Raw genomic sequence first — 18,292 nt, 5'->3', positions numbered from 1 at the left:
CTAACGTATGCCAAACAATTAAGACAGCTTTTACAGATAACAGAAACACACTATATGCCCTAGCAGGCCCCAGAGAACACATTCAATGCAAAACCTTTTGAAGGAGAGCAGGTTTACTTAGATATGATAATGTCTGGCATTTAAACCACTCTTCAGCATTTCAAGATGCCATTTTCCCCTTCAAATATTTATCTTTTCAGTCTTTAGAGCATCTCTCCCTGATTTTCTAGTACTATCGTGCTAAACAAATCAATACAAGCAAATTTTTGTGTGCAGATAAGACCAAAATCACAGTAGAAGACTCTGACATCAGCTGAAGCCTAGGGTCACCTGTAGCTGATGCACTGCCCTGGTCTGTGGGCTAAACAGTCTGGCAAAAAAGGCAACATTCACATCTGTCTAAACAAATCCATTTCCCTGGTTAATCGTTCCTTTTCATTTTAAAGATACCACAACAGTATAATAACATCATTGCTAGTATCAAAAAGTAAAATCTAGGAGGTGGCAACACCTATACGAAATCTGTAGGTGTGCTTACAAGCTACCTTTACAAAGATGATTTTAAAATAAAGGAAAAGCAGTGGAAAAGGATAATCCATAATGTGAGCACTTATTCTTCAAATTTCATTGTATAGAATTTTACTTTTCCTAAGAAAGGTAAATATTTTTAAAGAATTCAGAAAAAGAAGAAAAACATGCCAAGGTAGGCACTCTGTGTGCGCACATTCACAATCCAGACTCATCAGGTACAGGAAAAACCAAATTCACATGCACTAGCAGAAAGCATAACAAGACAAAGGATATTTGCCTTAAACCAAAACACAGACAGAGTCTGAGACTGCTTTTGCTTCCTCTACCTGACAGATGCAAGTATATCCTCAAGAAACTACATAAGTGGGAGAGTAAGAAGGGCAGTTCTATTTCAGGCTTTGCCATTAACTTAGCACATAGGTTTGAGGACTTGATTTTTATTTGCAGTTGACCCATGTCACAATCATTATTTTTGCTATCTGCTATATTTCAAAAGGTCACTATTACATTCATTTATGTTCACCTTTTTTTCATTTCTACAAAAAACCAAAAAGCCAATTGTTCCACTAACAAAAAAGGATGTTTGCTATCCCACTAATTGGGGGAAGTATGCAGAGTTGGAGAAAAAAAGGAAAAAAACCACGATAAACATTTATTTTAGACACCTTGTTACTGTCACAGCAAACATCACAGCATATCTCACAGTTAAGAAAGCCACCATACAGAGTATCCCCATCCACGTTCAGAAATCTTCAACACACACACAGTAACACCCTACCTCTTCAGAGAGCTTCAGCTGCCTGCCCATACAGAGTAACATCCCCTCACTTCAGGAGGCTGCAGGGGTCTCCCCTTTGTTAGCCCAGCCTTTTATCCCCTCCTGTTGATGCACTGCACCTGTGTGCCCTCTGCTCCCTTTGCTGGTTGGTCAGGGCACCCCATGGCTCGTTACCCTCAATGCTGCTCACCTGCTGCTCACAGCTGTAGCCCATTGGGGATGATGAGGCTCAGCCACAGCCCCACTCCCAATTACCACAAACTCTGCACCTACACATTACAGACACTTTGCTAATTGCTTTCAGTTGTTTGCAAGAGTTTATTCACAGCCATCGAACATTTATGAACACCTGTCAGGAGCAAACAATTTCTTTACTGTGGGACAGCTGCCCTGTCAGAGATGCTGTATTACAATTCCACATTCAGAAAACACTCTTCTGTTATTCTCTCTTAGCAAAGGACTTTACCTCATCATCATTAGGAAAAGACAGGTGTTGCAAAGGAAATATTAAAGTGTTTTTACATATTTTTTTATTGCTGTTTCACATCAGAATTAACATCCCTTCTTTATTAGTTCAGCTTAAAAACTCAGAGAGAGAAGGTATTCTATTAAACTTGCCCATAAAGCTGTATAGTTACCCCCAATTTTACAAGCATGTATTCTCCAAGAAAAGGAATGCTAGCCAATATTTGCAGAGCAAGGTTTTTATAAAAATAAAATAAATTAAAAGAAATACTCAATTTAGGGTTGAACATTCCTACGAATATAATGTACATAGCCACATACTTGTCATTAAATACAGGGCATAAAAGTTCCCTTTGGAGAGAAATGTTAACTCATTTCTGCACTTGGTTGTACTTCTATCATTACTGCAGAAGGCGACTAGGAACACTTCGTTTTTATGAAATCGTGACTATTCCAACTCCTGTTACTATCACTAAACACAGCAAAAAAGCTCCAACAGCACTGGAATGATAAATTATTATTTATTTTATTTAACAAAAAATAATATTTATTTAAATAATAATATTATTTATTTAATAAATAATTTAACCAGACCCGCCCTCCTCGGAGGGAGGAGCCGTTCCCTGAGCACCGCCTGCCTCAGGCCGGCTCCGTCGCGGCTGCCGAGGGGTCCCGGTACCGTAACTGTGAGGGGACCCCTCGTTAATAACAGCGGCTGCCGAGGGGTCCCGGTACCGTAACTGTGAGGGGATCCCTCGTTAATAACAGCGGCTGCCGAGGGGTCCCGGTACCGTAACTGTGAGGGGATCCCTCGTTAATAACAGCGGCTGCCGAGGGGTCCCGGTACCGGGGCTGTGAGGGGACCCCTCGTTAATAACAGCGGCTGCCGAGGGGTCCCGGTACCGGGACTGTGAGGGGATCCCTCGTTAATAACAGCGGCTGTTCAGGGGTCCCGGTACCGGGACTGTGAGGGGATCCCTCGTTAATAACAGCGGCTGCTGAGGGGTCCCGGTACCGGGGCTGTGAGGGGACCCCTCGTTACCAGGGGCACTGGGAGGAACCTGGTTAATAACAGCGGCTGTTCAGGGGGACCCCTCATTATCCGGGGTGCCGAGGGAAAACTCGTTAGTAACAGGGCTGCTGACAGAATCACAGAATCACAAGGCTGGAAGAGACCTTCAAGATCATCGAGTCCAACCTGTTCCCTGACACCTCAACTAAACCGTGGCACCGAATGCCACCTCCAGGGATGGTGACTCCACCACCTCCCCAGGCAGACCATTCCAGCAGGGACCCCTGGATAACAGGCGGTCCTGAGCGGGACCCCGTTAATCTCAGGGGCTGCACGTCCGTGCCCTGAGGCCAGGGGACGGAGAGCCCAGCACGGCCCCTGAGCCGCTCCTCCGCGGGCGCCGCCGTCACCGCTCGCTGCCCATGCGCGCGGCGGCCGCGCAGGCGCAGGGGCGGGGCGGGGGCCGGGCCGGCGGGCAGCCATGGTGTACATCTCGAACGGTGAGGGGCCGGGGCCCGGGGCAGCCGCGGTGTGTGTCTGCAGCGGTGGGGGGCCGGGCCGGGGCCTGGGCACCGAGCGGGGGTACCGGGGCTGCGCTGCGCGGAGCGCCGCCCCCAGCGCCGCCGCTGCCGGGACAGCCGGGCACGGGTCTGGCGGCTGCCGGTGTCGCGTCACCCCGCGCTGCCCTGCGGCCTGTGGCCGAGCCTGGTCTGCTTCTAAAGCGGATTTGGGGACTTTGGCAAGTCCAAGTCCGTGCTGCAGACACCGGGAGCGTCACACGGCAGCACTTGAACCGCTTACGGGGAATCAGACTCTGCCTGGTACTTTGTGTGGGTTTTCTGGACACAGAGCTCCTGTGGCGGTGCTGACCCCTTTAGCTGACGTACTTGGGCAGTAACCTGCAGAAAATGAAACTCCCTGCCATGAAGTGCAGTTTCACCATCCCAGCTGCAAACTCTGGACTTAGCAGATCTGGTTTTGTGTAATGCACTGTTCAGTGTCACACACTGAACATCTTGTATCTGTTATGTTACATCTGTATATGTTACAGGACAAGTTTTGGATAACCAGAGTCGGGCTCCCTGGAGGTTGTCATCTATAACAGATTTCTTCTGGTCAATAGCAGATTTTGTGGTTCTGTTGTAAGTAGAAGTTAATTCTTTCGGTGAGCTTCATTTTAGATTTGACAGAGGTGGAAGTTACACAATGCTATCAGTAACACAACAATAAAAATATTATATTTACTCTCTAGTATTCCAGATGTATAAATGCTTTACTACAACTATGTGGTTGTGTTTATTAAGCACAGTATCCTTAACAAAAAGTGCATGAAAAGTGGTTATAACTTATTGGCATTTCAAATGAGTTTTCTTACATTTCATCTATTTTGATACTGCAAAAAGAAAATACACACTTTTGTTAAAAAGCATCTACTAGCTGTATATAAATAATTGGGCTGTTTGGAGAATTTCTACTGGTGACAATAGATTCTGACTACATAAAAGTAATCACACAGTAAACACAAATTTGGATCAAAGCCAGTTAACAAACACAAAGTTCATGTCGTGTTTTCAACAGTTCTTAGTGATTTCAGTTATAAGTTTATACTTTATGCATTTCTTGCATGTTACCAAGAAAATTAGATTTTATAATTTAAAATATATAATATAATTTAGATTTTATAGTTTAAGCTTCACTGTAATTTGGAATTATTTCAGATTTTAGTTTCATATGTAGGAGACAAACTGCCAAGATTTAAACACCAGTGATCATGAGAGGATACACTGTTCATTCCTGAACACTACTTACTGGTTTTCAGCCATTTCTTACCTTCCAATCAAAATATTCAAAAACTATATCCAGCTGTCAATTCACCTAACCATTGTTTTAATTTTTCAGTTTCCAGAGCATTATTCAACCAGATTTAAGAAGAAGAGGCTACACATCTTCCTCCTATTCAGGATACCATGATGGAAGAGGGTATTTTTTTCATATTCACACTAGTTTTTCCCCTATCTTGGTGAAGTGACATGAATCTGAGTAGATTACAGTTGTGATTTGCATTGAATTGGGTTGTACAGGAAGGCTAAAATGGTTATCTGCACTATTGTTGGTAACAGCTGCAATAGCAGTACAGACAAGCACTCTCTGAAAATATTTTTGAAGCCTACCTAGGAGACAAGATATATCGTTAAAGATAAGACGATATATATATATAGACAAGATATATTGTTAAAATTTTATTTTCTTAGACATGTTTGTACTCAGCATTTGACTTGCATTAGTGCAGTCATTTCTTGCATTACATTACCTAAAGTAAAACACTAGTTTAGGGGTGTCATTTCTATGAACACTGCAGCCTAAGTGTTTTGTAGGACTGTCTAAAAGCATCTGTGTAAAAGCATCTGTGGCCTTCTCACATCACACAGCAGTAATGAAACAGGAGAGGATTTTTGTGATAGTGGGGTTGGGGTTTTCTTACAGCTTTCCAGGTGAAACTCAACTTTAGAGATTCAGACTTTTCCACTACTGACATTTAGAGACAGTTATTGTATTTCATGTTGAAAAGTTTAATGAAGGTAGAATTCCTTTCTTTTCAGGCCTCCAGCAAATCCTCGCCGTAGGATGGGCCGAATAAATCACTGGGGTGGAGGCCCCAGTCCACCACCAATGGCTGGAGGTGGATGAGGAAGGTAATTCCAAGTCTGCTGTATCCTGCTTTGAAGGGTTTGAGGTTTTTTTTAATAGCAGTGTTAATTCAGGGTTAAGGTAGAATGGAGTGTTTTTTCCTCCTGCTGCACAAGTTACCAAAACAGGAAAATAATCAAAATTTTTCAATAATAAAAGAAATAAACGTACTTCTAGTGAAGGGGAGAAAAAGCAGGGGGAAGGGATGTTCAAAAGGATTTTCGTTTAGGAATGGTGGGCTTTCACTTTTAATTGCACAGAAGTTGATGGACAAAGTGCAGCAAAGATTTTTGAGCACAGCTGATAAGTTATTTATAACTTCTCATTTTTTCGGCTGCTTATTTAAAGATCAGATTGTTAGAAAATGATGCTTTGTTTGCATTTCTAATAGTTATATGACATGTGATGGGTTTTGGTTAAAGTTGATATTTCTCAACAGAAAAGAAAGAAAAATATAAAGTTGTTACAAGACAGTAAAAATGGTTTTTTTCCTCCATTACAATGATACAGCCATACCAATCTTGAATTCCAATAAAGTATAAAAATCAGAATTGCTTAAAAATAGAGGTAAAATTAAAAGAGGTTTTACATTTCTTACAGCTGCCTGATATTTAATTCTGTTTAATAATTAGTTTGGCTGCTGGGAGTTACAGCTGACACTGAGTGTATTTACAGTATGGTTTCATTTACTTTAAGACTTAAGTAAACAATGTTTGTTTTTGATCAGTCACTCCTATTGTTACTATAATAAAAGTTACAAGGAAAAAAAAAACAACCCATGCCAGTGGTTAATACCTGTAAACCTTGTAGGAAAAAGTTCATATACCAGGAAACACAGACACCAGTATTTCAGTTCACTGGAACAAGGATAAGCTTCTTCCAAGTGGGAGAAAAACCCCAGGAAGTTGTGGTGTTTTTTTCTTGTTGAGTAGACAAAAGGCCAGCAAAGACTGTGGAGATGGCTTTTGGTTAATCACAGCAATGTGTAACCTGCTCAGAAATAAAGCTAGCAAGTCTTTAGCATGTCTCATTTAGCTAAATTAAAAGCAATATTATTTAAAATTTTTTACTTAATTTTATCTCACAAAGAGGCCTCTTTACATGTACTGTTACTGCTTTGTCTTTCAGGTAAACGCCTGCTGAAGAGGCAGGCACAAGCATACACATCAGCCAGATGAAGAGTTTAGTGGTGGACCAAATGGGGATGTGTATGCCTGACTGGAAACTGTTCTGTGATAGAAGCAGATCAATGAAGTTGTACTGGGAACTCCTTCCTCAAGGATCCGGTGTAACTGAACCACAGTTTCATTAAATATATGTTTACTGTCTAAAGTCTTTGTATAGTTTCTGAACATTTTACTGTAGTTGCAAAGTTGTAAGTAAATTATATTTGGCTTGTCACAAGGCTGATTTTCTCATCATTTTTAGAAACTGAAGAAATCTGAAGTACAATAAGCCTTCTGCTATTCAGATGAGAAAAAATACATATTTATAGTTGATAGAGATGGTCCCTCAAGAGTCAAAGCAGCAATTCCTAAGAGCTTTTATACTCACACTCTCTGGACAAACACTCTGCTGTATTTTCTTTCTATTAATGGTACTCTAAAAGCACTTCAAAAATGCAGCGAACAAATTACTTTGTTTTACAACCCTTGCTTCAGTAAGGTCCATAATGGTTTTTATAACAGAAACACCTCTTGAAAGAGCTTCATTCTCCACTATAAACTTATTGAAACGTGTAAAAACATTTACTGTACAAATTTTGGGGTTTTTTTACAATAAAAATAGGTGTTGTTATTATTACATGAAGAAAAAAGAGGTCAACTCAAATACTAACAGCTCTCCCAGAGTAGTTATTTTCTTTCAAATAGTAACCATCTTTTATCTGATTTACCCTTTTTCAGGATGGGAGTTTCTCATTGCTCTTGCACTGAATGTATTCCTTAGCGGGAATTTAATTAGTCCTTAGCGGGAAATTAATCAACAATGCCCCTCAATTAACAAGGCACTCCAGCAGATACCACTCCTACCTAACACAAAATTCCTCTCTTTTCGACTCGGCTGTACAACAGCAACTTTCAGCCTTTAAAAACCACATCTCCCCCAGCTGCAGTCAAACATCCTCTCTGCACAGTTTATAAAGGAGCTCGCTGCCCACAAACAGGGAGGCCCTTACATGGTCAGCTCCTCACAGCTGTACCACGCACACCAGCTGCACTACAGTCTTGGCATAGAGTATTTTAAGCTGCTGGAGGGCCGTATGCCCCTCCTGCAGCCCCTCCTGCAGCCCCAGCCCAGCTGAGAGCGTTTGGTTGGTGCTCCACCAGACCCGCGGCAGCAGTAGCAGCGGGGCTGCTCCCCAGGCTGCCCGTGCCGCTGCCGGGCTCCTCAGCGCCGGAGCGGGAGCCCCGCACTCCACTCCAAGCGGGGCCATCCCCGGCAGCGCGCGGGAGCCGCCGAGCCCCTCCCGGTACCTGCTGAGGGGCGGTGCCCGGCCAGGGCCCGCCCGCTTCCGCCCCGCGCCGGGCTCGGCGCCGCTCGGGCCCGGCAGACGCGGCTTCCGCCCGGCCGGAGCATGACCCAGGCGGAGAAAGGCGAGGCGGAGAACGGCAAGGACAAGGAGCGCGACCGGGAACGCGAGCAGCGCGGCGTGAAGCGGCCCATCGTCCCCGCCGCCGTGCCCGAGTCGCTGCAGGAGGTGAGGCCCGAGCCGAGCGGCGGCTGCCGGGCGCTGCTCCCTCCCCGCTGGGGCGGGCCCGGCCCGGGCTCGGCCTTTTAAAGGCCTGCGGAGGGGCGGTGTGGAAGCGCCGGGAGGGCCCCAGGTGGTCCCGGGGGCTCGCTCTGATTCCGTGCTCGTTGTGCCACTTTCAGCAAATACAGAGCAACTTCATCGTGGTGATCCACCCCGGCTCCACCACCCTGCGGCTCGGGCGGGCCACGGACACGCTGCCCGCGGGCATCCCGCACGTGATCGCACGGCGGCACAAGCAGCCGGGCCAGGCGGCCTACAGGGACAGCTGGCTCCTCAGGGACGGCCTCAATGTAAGCGGCCCCGCCTCGCCGGAATCCGCCTGTCCATCGCCCGTTCTGCGGCGGTTTGGTTTGTTGTGTGGTGCACTTGTGCCTTTTATCCTTCATGGTTTTCCAGAGGAGAGAACAACTCCGGTCAAACTTCTTTTTCACCCTTTTAAGGACTGTAGATGCCACCTACTGAAGTCAGTAGGCTTGGACCAGTCTGTTTGCGTTTTATTTGATTTGTTTTCAATGAACTAAACCTAAAGAATTGATAGGTTGAGGATTTGTACATGTTTATTTCCCTGTGCTATGGTCTGGTACCACAGTCAGTATTTCTTCTGATGGCATGCCAACAGTAGGATTCGAATCAGACTTTTTCGTTTGTGAATGTGTTGGTTACTAGTGACTTGGGTAACACAGCAAGTCATTTCAGTGCAGCCTGGTCACAAGACATATGTAATAATCTGAATCTGTAAAAATCGAACTAACCTCTCTAATTTTAAACATCACCGTTTAATAATTGAGATCTGTTTAAACATTTTTGCTCCTACTTCATATGTCTGTAGTTAAGTAGATAATGGCCTGAGCACATCACTAGAGATGAAGTCCAGTGGCCACTAAAAGCAGTTAAAAGATTCAAGTTGATTTGAATAGGTGTTGGGAACTCTAATATAAAAAATAGTTTCTTTAAAAATGAGCATAAGTCCATTTTGGATTGTACAAACATCTGTCCTTTCTACTGTCCATCAAAATTTAATTAGTAATGATTTCATTGTTTCCTAACAGCTTCAGTACTACCAGTATACAGACATGGTTTGAAAGTATTTACATTGCATATTTGGGGTTTTTCCTTAGAAACCTGAAAGTACTGAGCAGAGACAAAATGGCCTTAAAATGGTGGACCAAGCAATATGGTCCAAAAAGATGTCGAATGGAGCGAGGCGCATACCGGTGTCACCTGATCAGGTAACTCATTCTAATAAGGTCTTAATAAATTGTTCATCCACACAATCCTTGGGTGAGATGCTATGCTTCAGTGGACAAGCATAGATACCCTTTCTAGACCAAATATGGATAAACCTAAACCAAATATGGATAAGTGTTATTGTGCTACCTAACTCTGAAAACATGAGAAAATTAAGATTATAAGTGTTTCCTCGAGGGCTGGGTTCAAAGGGGTATTTAATTTTTCTTCCATGCATAAAAAGTGACCGGTAAAATATTTATCAAGAGGATTTGGTTTGGTTACATTTCAGGCCAGGTCCTACAACAGACAGATGAGGCCTGCCATTTTGGATCACAGCTCTGGGGCCAAGTGGACAAACACATCAAATCATCCTGAATTTTTGGTGGGAGAAGAGGTAAGATTGATTATCCTGCTCAGTGAGGCTTTGTGTGTTTTAATGCAGCCATGGATCAGTTGCAGTCTGCTATAAGTTAGCATGTACTGAAAGATGTGTAAAGCTAACCAAGTAAACTGAGAAACTTACTGTGGAGGAACTGAGTATTTTTTATCATTCAGCAAGACAAGAGGGTTTCTCCCATTTTGTTTAACAAGTATCTTGGATCCCTTGCTACTATAAATCAGTGTTTTTGCAGGGAGTAGGTGAGAACTTCACCCATATGGCATAATTCAGAGAAAAGGCAAGAAACTGATAAAAGTATCCCTATATGGAATTGCTGCTGAGTAACTTGATAGTTGTGGGTTTCAAAGTGTTTAAATTATTTTAGTTTCTAATATGAGGTAGTGGAAAAATATACCTTTATATTCACTAGATGTCTGTGAGCAAAAACATTCAAACAATTTAGACTATGTATTTGCTGTCTTTTTATCTTAATGGTTTATTATCAAGCCCTTTTACAAAGAAATCAGCTGTACTGCTGTTACATCAGTCTGAGCTCTGCAATGTCTTGTATGTGCTTCTGAAACACTTCCCAGTTGTTTCTCATTTTGTTACGGTTTTTTTTGGGAAAAGCAATGCCCAGGATGTCATCTCTCACTTTCAGGCCCTGTATGTTAATCCATTAGATTCTTATAACATACACTGGCCCATTAGAAGGGGGCAGCTGAATCTCCACGCTGGACCTGGTGGCTCCCTCACTGCAGTACTGGCAGACCTGGAAGTTATATGGTCACATGCAATACAAAAATACCTGGAAATACCCCTGAAAGACCTAAAGGTGAGCTGTCAACAGCACATTTTTGTGCTGTGGGCTGTATCCACTTCTCTAAGTGTTAAAAGGGAAACAACTTGCTGGTATTGGTAGCCTCTTACTGGTGCTTTCCTCAATAAATACCTTCTTTCTGCTGGTGAGCAGGGTTCCCAAGACTTCATCTGGAATTTTGTCCATGTCTTTAAGACAAAAGCTGTTGATAAAACCTCTTAACATGGATGTTTAGAAATCCCATTATAGACATTTCAGTCTTAGTCTTTGTTTGGGTGGTTTTTTGTTGACTGTAAAGGAGGCACCTGGGGAAGGACTGCCTAATACTTGTGTAATTACTTCTCCTTGCCAAGTAGGTGTTTGTCTCATGCCTGATGTACATTTAAACATTTTAATGGCTGTAGACTCTTGGCACTTACTTAGAACCTACTTTTTCAAGTATTAGAAGCCTTCCCCTTTCCTAAAATTTTGATTTTTCTTTTAATAAGTTGTATATCGAACTTTATTGGAGAGCTGGCTTTAATTTACTCTTCTTGTTTTCAGTACTACAGATGCATTTTACTAATTCCAGACATCTATAATAAACAACATGTGAAAGAACTGGTAAATATGATCCTAATGAAGATGGGCTTCTCAGGTAAAATCCATATGAATCAAATACTCAATGATTAATTGCATAAGATTTTAATTTTTTTTTCCTTTTAAGGCACACTTTTGCACATTAGTCCCAGGTTAGCTGGGACTAGCACCCTCATCTTTTGCCAATCACATAGCCTGTCTCTTTTAAAGGGGCAAAATGGTTGGTTAATATTGAAACAAGTTTTTTGGTTTACTGTTATGCATTCCAGCTGTGGGCTTCTCATTCAGCTGAGGTAAAAGCAGCAGCAGTCTGAGTTCTTAAATATTTCTAAAATGCACAACTGTCCAGAAGGACAGACTGGAATCTCTGGTACTTCCCAGGTTTAAGTATGGGCTTGGGACACAAATGTACTCTGTAAAGGTGGATTGTAGGGAAAACAGAGGGTCAGATTGGATCATATAACTACTTAAAGACCTTATCTGAAATACTAATAATAATGCTATTTGAATAAAACCAGAAAAAAATAGGAAAACACTTTATGGACATCCAGTAACCAAGACCCTGCACTACCAGATTAAAAAACTAATTGCAGTTTGGAGATAATACCTTTAATTTTGTAGAAAAAGGATCATTTGACCCCGCCCTTAGCTTCTTTTCAGGACTTTTAAAGCCTTATCCAACAAAAAAAAATCTTTAAGTACCCCCCACCCCATCTTCACTAAATATACAGGCTTTCAGTCAGGCTAGTTGTAGATCTTGAAAAGACATAAAATGTCCTTTAAATGTCAGCAACACGACTGTAAAGTTTGGCATAACTTTAATACAATTTTATCTCATGTTGCTAGGAATCATTGTACACCAGGAGTCTGTCTGTGCTACCTTTGGAAGTGGTTTAAGCAGTGCATGCATTGTAGATGTGGGAGATCAGAAGACAAGTGTTTGCTGTGTAGAAGATGGTGTTTCCCATCGCAACACCAGGTACCTTGGAGTGTGCAGAATTATTAGAATCATGGACTTATTTGCTTACTAAAAATTTGACTTCTAAAAGGAGACAAAATTTCTATAAATATAGGGGTTTTCCTGCTCTGAGGCATTTAACAGAGACAACTGTTACAATATGAACCTTAAAGAATTATCTTTAAAAGAAGAAAACAGGCAGAACTGATCATAACCAATACTGTGTTCTGCAAATCTGTGGAAGTAATGATTCCAACATGTCTAAAATACTCTTAGCATTCCTCTCCCTATTGCTGCAGTCAGCCTGTATTTCAGCAACTACATAAAAAGATCTTTTTCTTCTCTGTGCTTTAGGCTGTGCCTTGCGTATGGGGGATCTGATGTCTCAAGGTGTTTTTACTGGCTTATGCAACGAGCAGGATTCCCATACAGAGACTGCCAGTTAACTAATAAGTTGGATTGCCTGCTGCTTCAGCACCTAAAGGAGACATTTTGTCATCTAGATCAGGTGAGAAGGGGAAAATTGTGTGTTATCCCAAGTAATTTTTTTTTTTCTTTTACAGAGTGTTACTCTGGGGAGCCTTTCTGTGAGTCCAAGTTAATTGTAAATATTTTACTCAGGAGAATACTGGCAAAAGTAGAAGCTTTAGACTTGAAATGTTTGTAACTTGGTTTATTTTTCATCTAGCTGAAAGGAATCCTAACCCTTAGAAAGATAATTTCTTTGTTCTTACTGCTGAAAGAAGCTGGTAATAGTTGCATACTTGCTGGTTTTCAACTTCAGTTCTGTAAGATCTGCCAGCAGGTCTCTTCTTCCTGCAAAACTCTCATTGCAGAGGCTTAGGCATGTAGAAAGCTGTCAGGCACATCATAGTATGTGAAAAGACTTAAAAAAACCTCAAGAACAGGTAAATAAAGTCCATATTAGAAGAGAGTTTTGTTACTTTTTGCTGTTTTCTGTAATTAAATAGATTACACAGCTTGATAAACATAAAAGATAGATACCTTTTTTTTTTGTTTGTTTCTTACCTTAGGATATTTCTGGATTACAAGATCACGAATTCCAAATTCGGCATCCGGATTCTCCAGCTTTATTGTACCAGTTCCGATTAGGGGATGAAAAATTACAGGTGATTTTTAAATTCAATTACAACTATAATGAGCATTCAGACTCAGAGCCTCAATTTGTATCAGTCCAGTGCTACTAAGCCCATCTGATTTATGGATTGTTCTTAAACTGTGCTTGTAGATAAAATTAATTCCTATATGGATGGGTGGGCCTAATGCAGAACTGGTGGATACACAAGACTTTCTAAGTAGCTTTAGCCACAATTCTTGTTACCTCATCTAAATATGATAATTATCCTTCAAGTGCAAAGTGCAAAAAAAACAGTAATTTTGCAAGTTTTTCAGCTCACCGTTGAATTTTCTAATTTTGTAACAAACGACATTGGAGTACTTGTTTATCATGCAATGCTAAATCTGTAAAGAAACTTGTGTAGTTATTGGGATATTTTTTAATTATAAAAAACAGAAGATACTTTAGTATTTTACAGACTACCTGGAAGAAAACCACTTCTATTTAATTTTGAATTGTGAGAAAAATAGAACAAGACTTCTTTTTTTCTGCAGTAAATGCCATAAGAAGGAATACTGTAGTAAAACCATGCCAAATCTCTCCTCAGGCACCCATGGCTCTGTTTTATCCAGCAACCTTTGGAATTGTTGGACAAAAAATGACAATTTTGCAGCACAGGTCACAAGGTGATCCTGAGGATCCTCATGATGAACATTATCTGCTGGCCACACAAAGTAAGCAGGAGCAGGTGTGTGATTGCTGGTTTTATTTTTCATGAACTATCATTTAATTGGGGAATTAAATGAGGACTCATTTGCTCATCTCAGAAACCAGAGTTTCTTACCTCCGTCTGAAGTATTAAAGAATAAATTTAAAGTAAGAAGTTACAAATGCCTAAACAATTTTTTAATTAGAATTTTTTAATTTAATTAGCATTTTTCCAGTCTAAGAAGGGATCCCTACATTATGGGATTGAGCAATCAGATGGAGTTCAAAATAAGCCCTTACTTAGAACATGAGGATTAAAGTGAAAATTAGAGGAGGCAATAATGCAGGGCTTAACCTTGCTGTGCAAAAAGGTGAAGGGAAGTACAATGGTGCTTAGTTAAATCTTTGTACTGGTCTGTAACTTGCTGTGACCTTTTTGCATTTTGGTTTTCTCATTTTTAAGTCTGCAAAAGCTACAGCCGACAGAAAATCTATGTCAAAGCCTGGTGCATTTGAGGGAGAGTTGAGAGGCCAATCCTCAGACATTTCAGAGAGGATCTACCCACAAGAAGTGGAGCTGGGCTCTTCCCAGGGTGACTGTATGATACCTGGCAATGATTCAGAGGAGCCTTTAACTGCACACATGTCCAGGAAAACTGCTATTTCTCAGTTTGAAGGCAAAGCCTTGGGCCTGGACAAAGCCATCCTTCATAGCATCGACTGCTGTGGTAAGAATTACATTTGTACCAGTCTGTGAAATAGACCTCAGGGTGGGTTTATGAAACTCCTGTATTTCACCAAAGAAAGATGTGTCTCTAGGTTTTATCATCTGGAGAGTAGCTACACTGTTTCTTATGCTTGCATCTCTGTTCATGTTTCTTGTGCTATGTATCTAAGGAATAGAAGAAGAATTTTAAAAGCAAACATCAGTTTCTATCTGGTTTGACTTGCACTAAATTAATTGTAATGCAGGCCATAATAACTTTAAAAAACAGATGTATTTCTATATATTCATTCATTCCAGCATCTGATGATACGAAAAAGAAGATGTACAGTTCCATCTTAGTAGTGGGAGGAGGCCTTATGTTTCATAAAGCTCAAGAGTTTCTTCAACACCGAATTCTCAACAAAATGCCACCTTCTTTCAGAAGAGTTGTTGAAAATGTTGAGGTCATCACAAGGCCTAAGGTAACTGTTAACTGATAGCTAAGTAGATAGTAAACTATGATTGGTTGAAATCTTTGAAAGATTAAAAGAAAAAAGTTCTTTTAAAATCCCAGAGTAGTTGAATATCTGAGATGTAAGGGAGCTTTCAGCCTATTTTAACATAGCACTGGCTGGTTAGGGACAGGGAGTTAGAGGCAAAGCCAAGAGTGTGACTGGTGCAGATCACTGAAGTGTTTTATTAGCTCAAGGCCCTATTCTTAAAGAAGCAGTTAGTACTGGCCCATGAAGGTAACCTGTCTCCTCAGCAAGAAATTGGGATTTGTTTTATTTTTTAGTACTATATAAAGATAATAGATAAACAGGCATTGAGATTAATTTTCATTTGGCATTAATCAGGCAAAACTTGTAAATATCCTTCCATCTATTTCAGAGCCTCCATTACTGAAGGCAAGATTTTCATGATGTGCTTAGAAAGCATCTTAAAACAAGAAGTGACTTCTTAAAGCATCTTGAATATCAATTAAATATTTTTATCTCACTGCTTTTTCCTGGGTAATACTGAAAAACTTTTCCCCTACCCCACCAGATTCTAACTAGTGAATAGTGTTGGAAAATAGGATACAACTTTGGAGAATGATGCAGAATGAGACCAATGACTGTGTGCAATGTGTGTTTTGAATTTAGGATATGGATCCACGTTTAATAGCCTGGAAAGGAGGGGCAGTTCTGGCCTGTCTGGACACAACACAGGAGCTGTGGATATACCAGAGGGAGTGGCAGCGCTTCGGTGTCAGGATGTTACGGGAGCGAGCTGCCTTTGTGTGGTAGTGGAGGGGCTTACAGAGGAACCTGTAGGGACTTAACTGAAGATTGCTTTCCCCAGTGCACATGAATTGATCTTCTGCTGATAACCTATTTTTTGTATTTTATTAATATTAACTTCAACTGAGATTTTTCTGGACGTGTTGTAAAAAACCAAAAGACTTACTGAATTCATTTGACTTCAGCTACCCTTTGTCTTTTAAATTGTATGCATTGAATTCTGCATACAGGGTACCACTGTCATCTCCAGAGTAACTATATTTATATTATACAGGTAATGTATATTAAAATTGCACGATGTAGGAACTTATGTGAGAGATGTTAAGCCAAGATTCATTCCAGAAACATGTACACAGAAGCAACGGCTGAAGAGTGCAGCTGTGGGTTTAATGTAATATTCTGATTGCTACTCTGATGTTACCAGGAGATGAGTTGTTATATAAGTGATCATTTGGGTAAAAGTGAAAAGAAGAACTACAACTACAGTCACTCTTTGTATTTTACTTATGTAATAAATTATTTTGTGGAAAGACAAAGAATTTGGAAGTGGAGTATTTTTTTCTTGCCCTGTACTTATCATCAAAACCTCTTAGTTTTTCATTATCCATTGTAGAGTCCACTTTTTTCTTTTTTTTTTTTTTTCAAAAATAAATATAATATACCCAAAAGACCTAGCTGCAGATTTATACAGCCAGCACATCTTGCAGTTCATTCCACCTGAGGGCAGTGAGGCTGCACTCCTCAACCACCCTGCAACACCAACCAAACCTGGTTTGGTTGAGCAGCTGCCTTCAAAACCACAGGACTGGTTTGAACTGAAATCTTGAGGCTGGAGCTTTCTGAACAAACTTGAGAGCATTCCTATTGCAATAATACCTAAATGGCAGTCTCTTTCATATGACCTTATCTAAAAGGATGCTTGCAGCAAAACTACAGAATACAAAAGCTCAAGAAGGTGAGAACTCTTACCTCTGTCTGAGATGGCAATGAGACACAGTCACAAGTAAAGCAGCAAGGAGAAATCACTCACATCCTCCAACTGAATGGATTGTGAGGAGCTCTAAAAGAGAAAAAAATCACTTTGAAACAAGTCTCTAAAAGCTATCATCAGTTATCATAATACCAATATATGGTATGTATGCATTTAATTATTTGTATATTAATAGAATTTAGAGAAAATGCACACTGATTTACTGCAATAATAATTTTCAATGTCCCTACAGTGAAAGTGTGCTAAAATGCAATGCAAAATGATTAATCATCAATATTACAGTTGTTGATTACTTAATTTACTTCATTTTCTTTCCTACTTTGAAAGAAGCAAGGCATATCAGTCTGAGTCTGTTCCCTGCCAATTCCTCCCAAGTCACTGGAATGTACCTCCCCCTGCAACATGACGCCTCATCAATCATCATCTCATCTCCTCTCTTCCTTTTTGTTTGGAGTTTTACCCTGAGCAAGAGCTACAAAATAACAAATTCCTGAAGCACAGCATTACTCTAGTAAGCATAAAACTTAAGAGGAGGAAGTAAAAGGCAAAATTTGCCAATGACAGTATATATAAGTCACCTAAGACCAAAATCATCTGCATCTTGACAGGATTTTAACATCCAAACATCCGTATAGCCAAAACATTCATTTTCCCAGATTTTTGCAAACATCCAGGGGAAAATCTACTGAATATACCTGATAAATACTGTAACAGGAAACAGTGAGTAATTTCAGCTTAGTTTGCAGTGAATACTGACTTGAGAATGGTAAATATTCAAGTGTCCATGCATTAAAGAAACAGCAAATTCACCTGCACAGGAGTCTCAAAATTTCTGTTTAAAGGCCATGTGTATGATTCAGTTGCTAACAAAGGGGTGAGATATCATCATCAATTTCTAGTCTGCAAACCTGTGAAATGCCTGTAGGAGCCCTTACAATGAAGTGGAAACTCCTCTGTTTTTTCACATTCCAAACAATGAACTTAAAATCTGTGCTCTACATCTACCTCTATTTACCTGCTGAAATGGCTCTGTTACTTCATGAAACTTCTATACTCTTATTTAGTGCATGTTTTCTAGAGACTTTTTATTTGCTTACCAAATAACACCATTGAAAGTGTACAAAATTTTTCAACACTGCAAGCACACATCAGTTTGGTTTCAAGAATTCTTAATTGCTGCAAAGATTAAAGACCACTTATATCAAGTACACATTTACTCACAGTTCCACAGGGAACAATTACTCTTTTCCATTAATGAATAATTATTCAGAAGTTTGGAATGTGGTGTTTGAGTGTGAATAACCAATCACCCAGAGACTGTCCATTATCTACTT

At 40.7% G+C, this 18,292-nt stretch overlaps 2 protein-coding genes across 3 annotated transcripts; both read left to right on the top strand.

Annotated features, from left to right (window-relative positions):
* The first annotated feature begins 3,235 nt into the window (after window positions 1-3,235).
* On the top strand, window positions 3,236-5,483 carry SELENOK (selenoprotein K). 2 transcript variants are annotated; one of them, XM_036391307.2, is made up of 4 exons: window positions 3,236-3,286; window positions 3,838-3,928; window positions 4,686-4,766; window positions 5,387-5,483. In XM_036391307.2, the coding sequence occupies exons 1-4, from the start codon at window positions 3,268-3,270 to the stop codon at window positions 5,481-5,483; spliced, it is 288 nt and encodes a 95-aa protein (XP_036247200.1). In that variant the 5' UTR covers window positions 3,236-3,267. The 2 variants fall into 2 exon arrangements, with proteins under 2 accessions (XP_036247200.1, XP_054372075.1); XM_054516100.1 differs by having other exon boundaries at window positions 5,387-5,474.
* A 2,497-nt stretch (window positions 5,484-7,980) lies between these two features.
* On the top strand, window positions 7,981-16,506 carry ACTR8 (actin related protein 8). Its single transcript, XM_036391237.2, has 13 exons — window positions 7,981-8,172; window positions 8,346-8,516; window positions 9,345-9,455; window positions 9,746-9,850; window positions 10,497-10,670; window positions 11,199-11,292; window positions 12,081-12,213; window positions 12,547-12,700; window positions 13,227-13,322; window positions 13,878-14,018; window positions 14,442-14,706; window positions 15,003-15,166; window positions 15,830-16,506. Exons 1-13 carry the CDS (start codon window positions 8,050-8,052, stop codon window positions 15,971-15,973), a joined length of 1,875 nt encoding a protein of 624 aa, XP_036247130.1. The 5' UTR covers window positions 7,981-8,049; the 3' UTR covers window positions 15,974-16,506.
* Window positions 16,507-18,292: the final 1,786 nt, after the last annotated feature.

This window comes from Molothrus ater, chromosome 11, assembly GCF_012460135.2.
Source record: "Molothrus ater isolate BHLD 08-10-18 breed brown headed cowbird chromosome 11, BPBGC_Mater_1.1, whole genome shotgun sequence".
NCBI lineage: Eukaryota > Metazoa > Chordata > Aves > Passeriformes > Icteridae > Molothrus > Molothrus ater.
The sequence above is the reverse complement of the archived record's forward strand: the minus strand, read 5'-3'. Positions and strand labels throughout refer to the sequence as shown.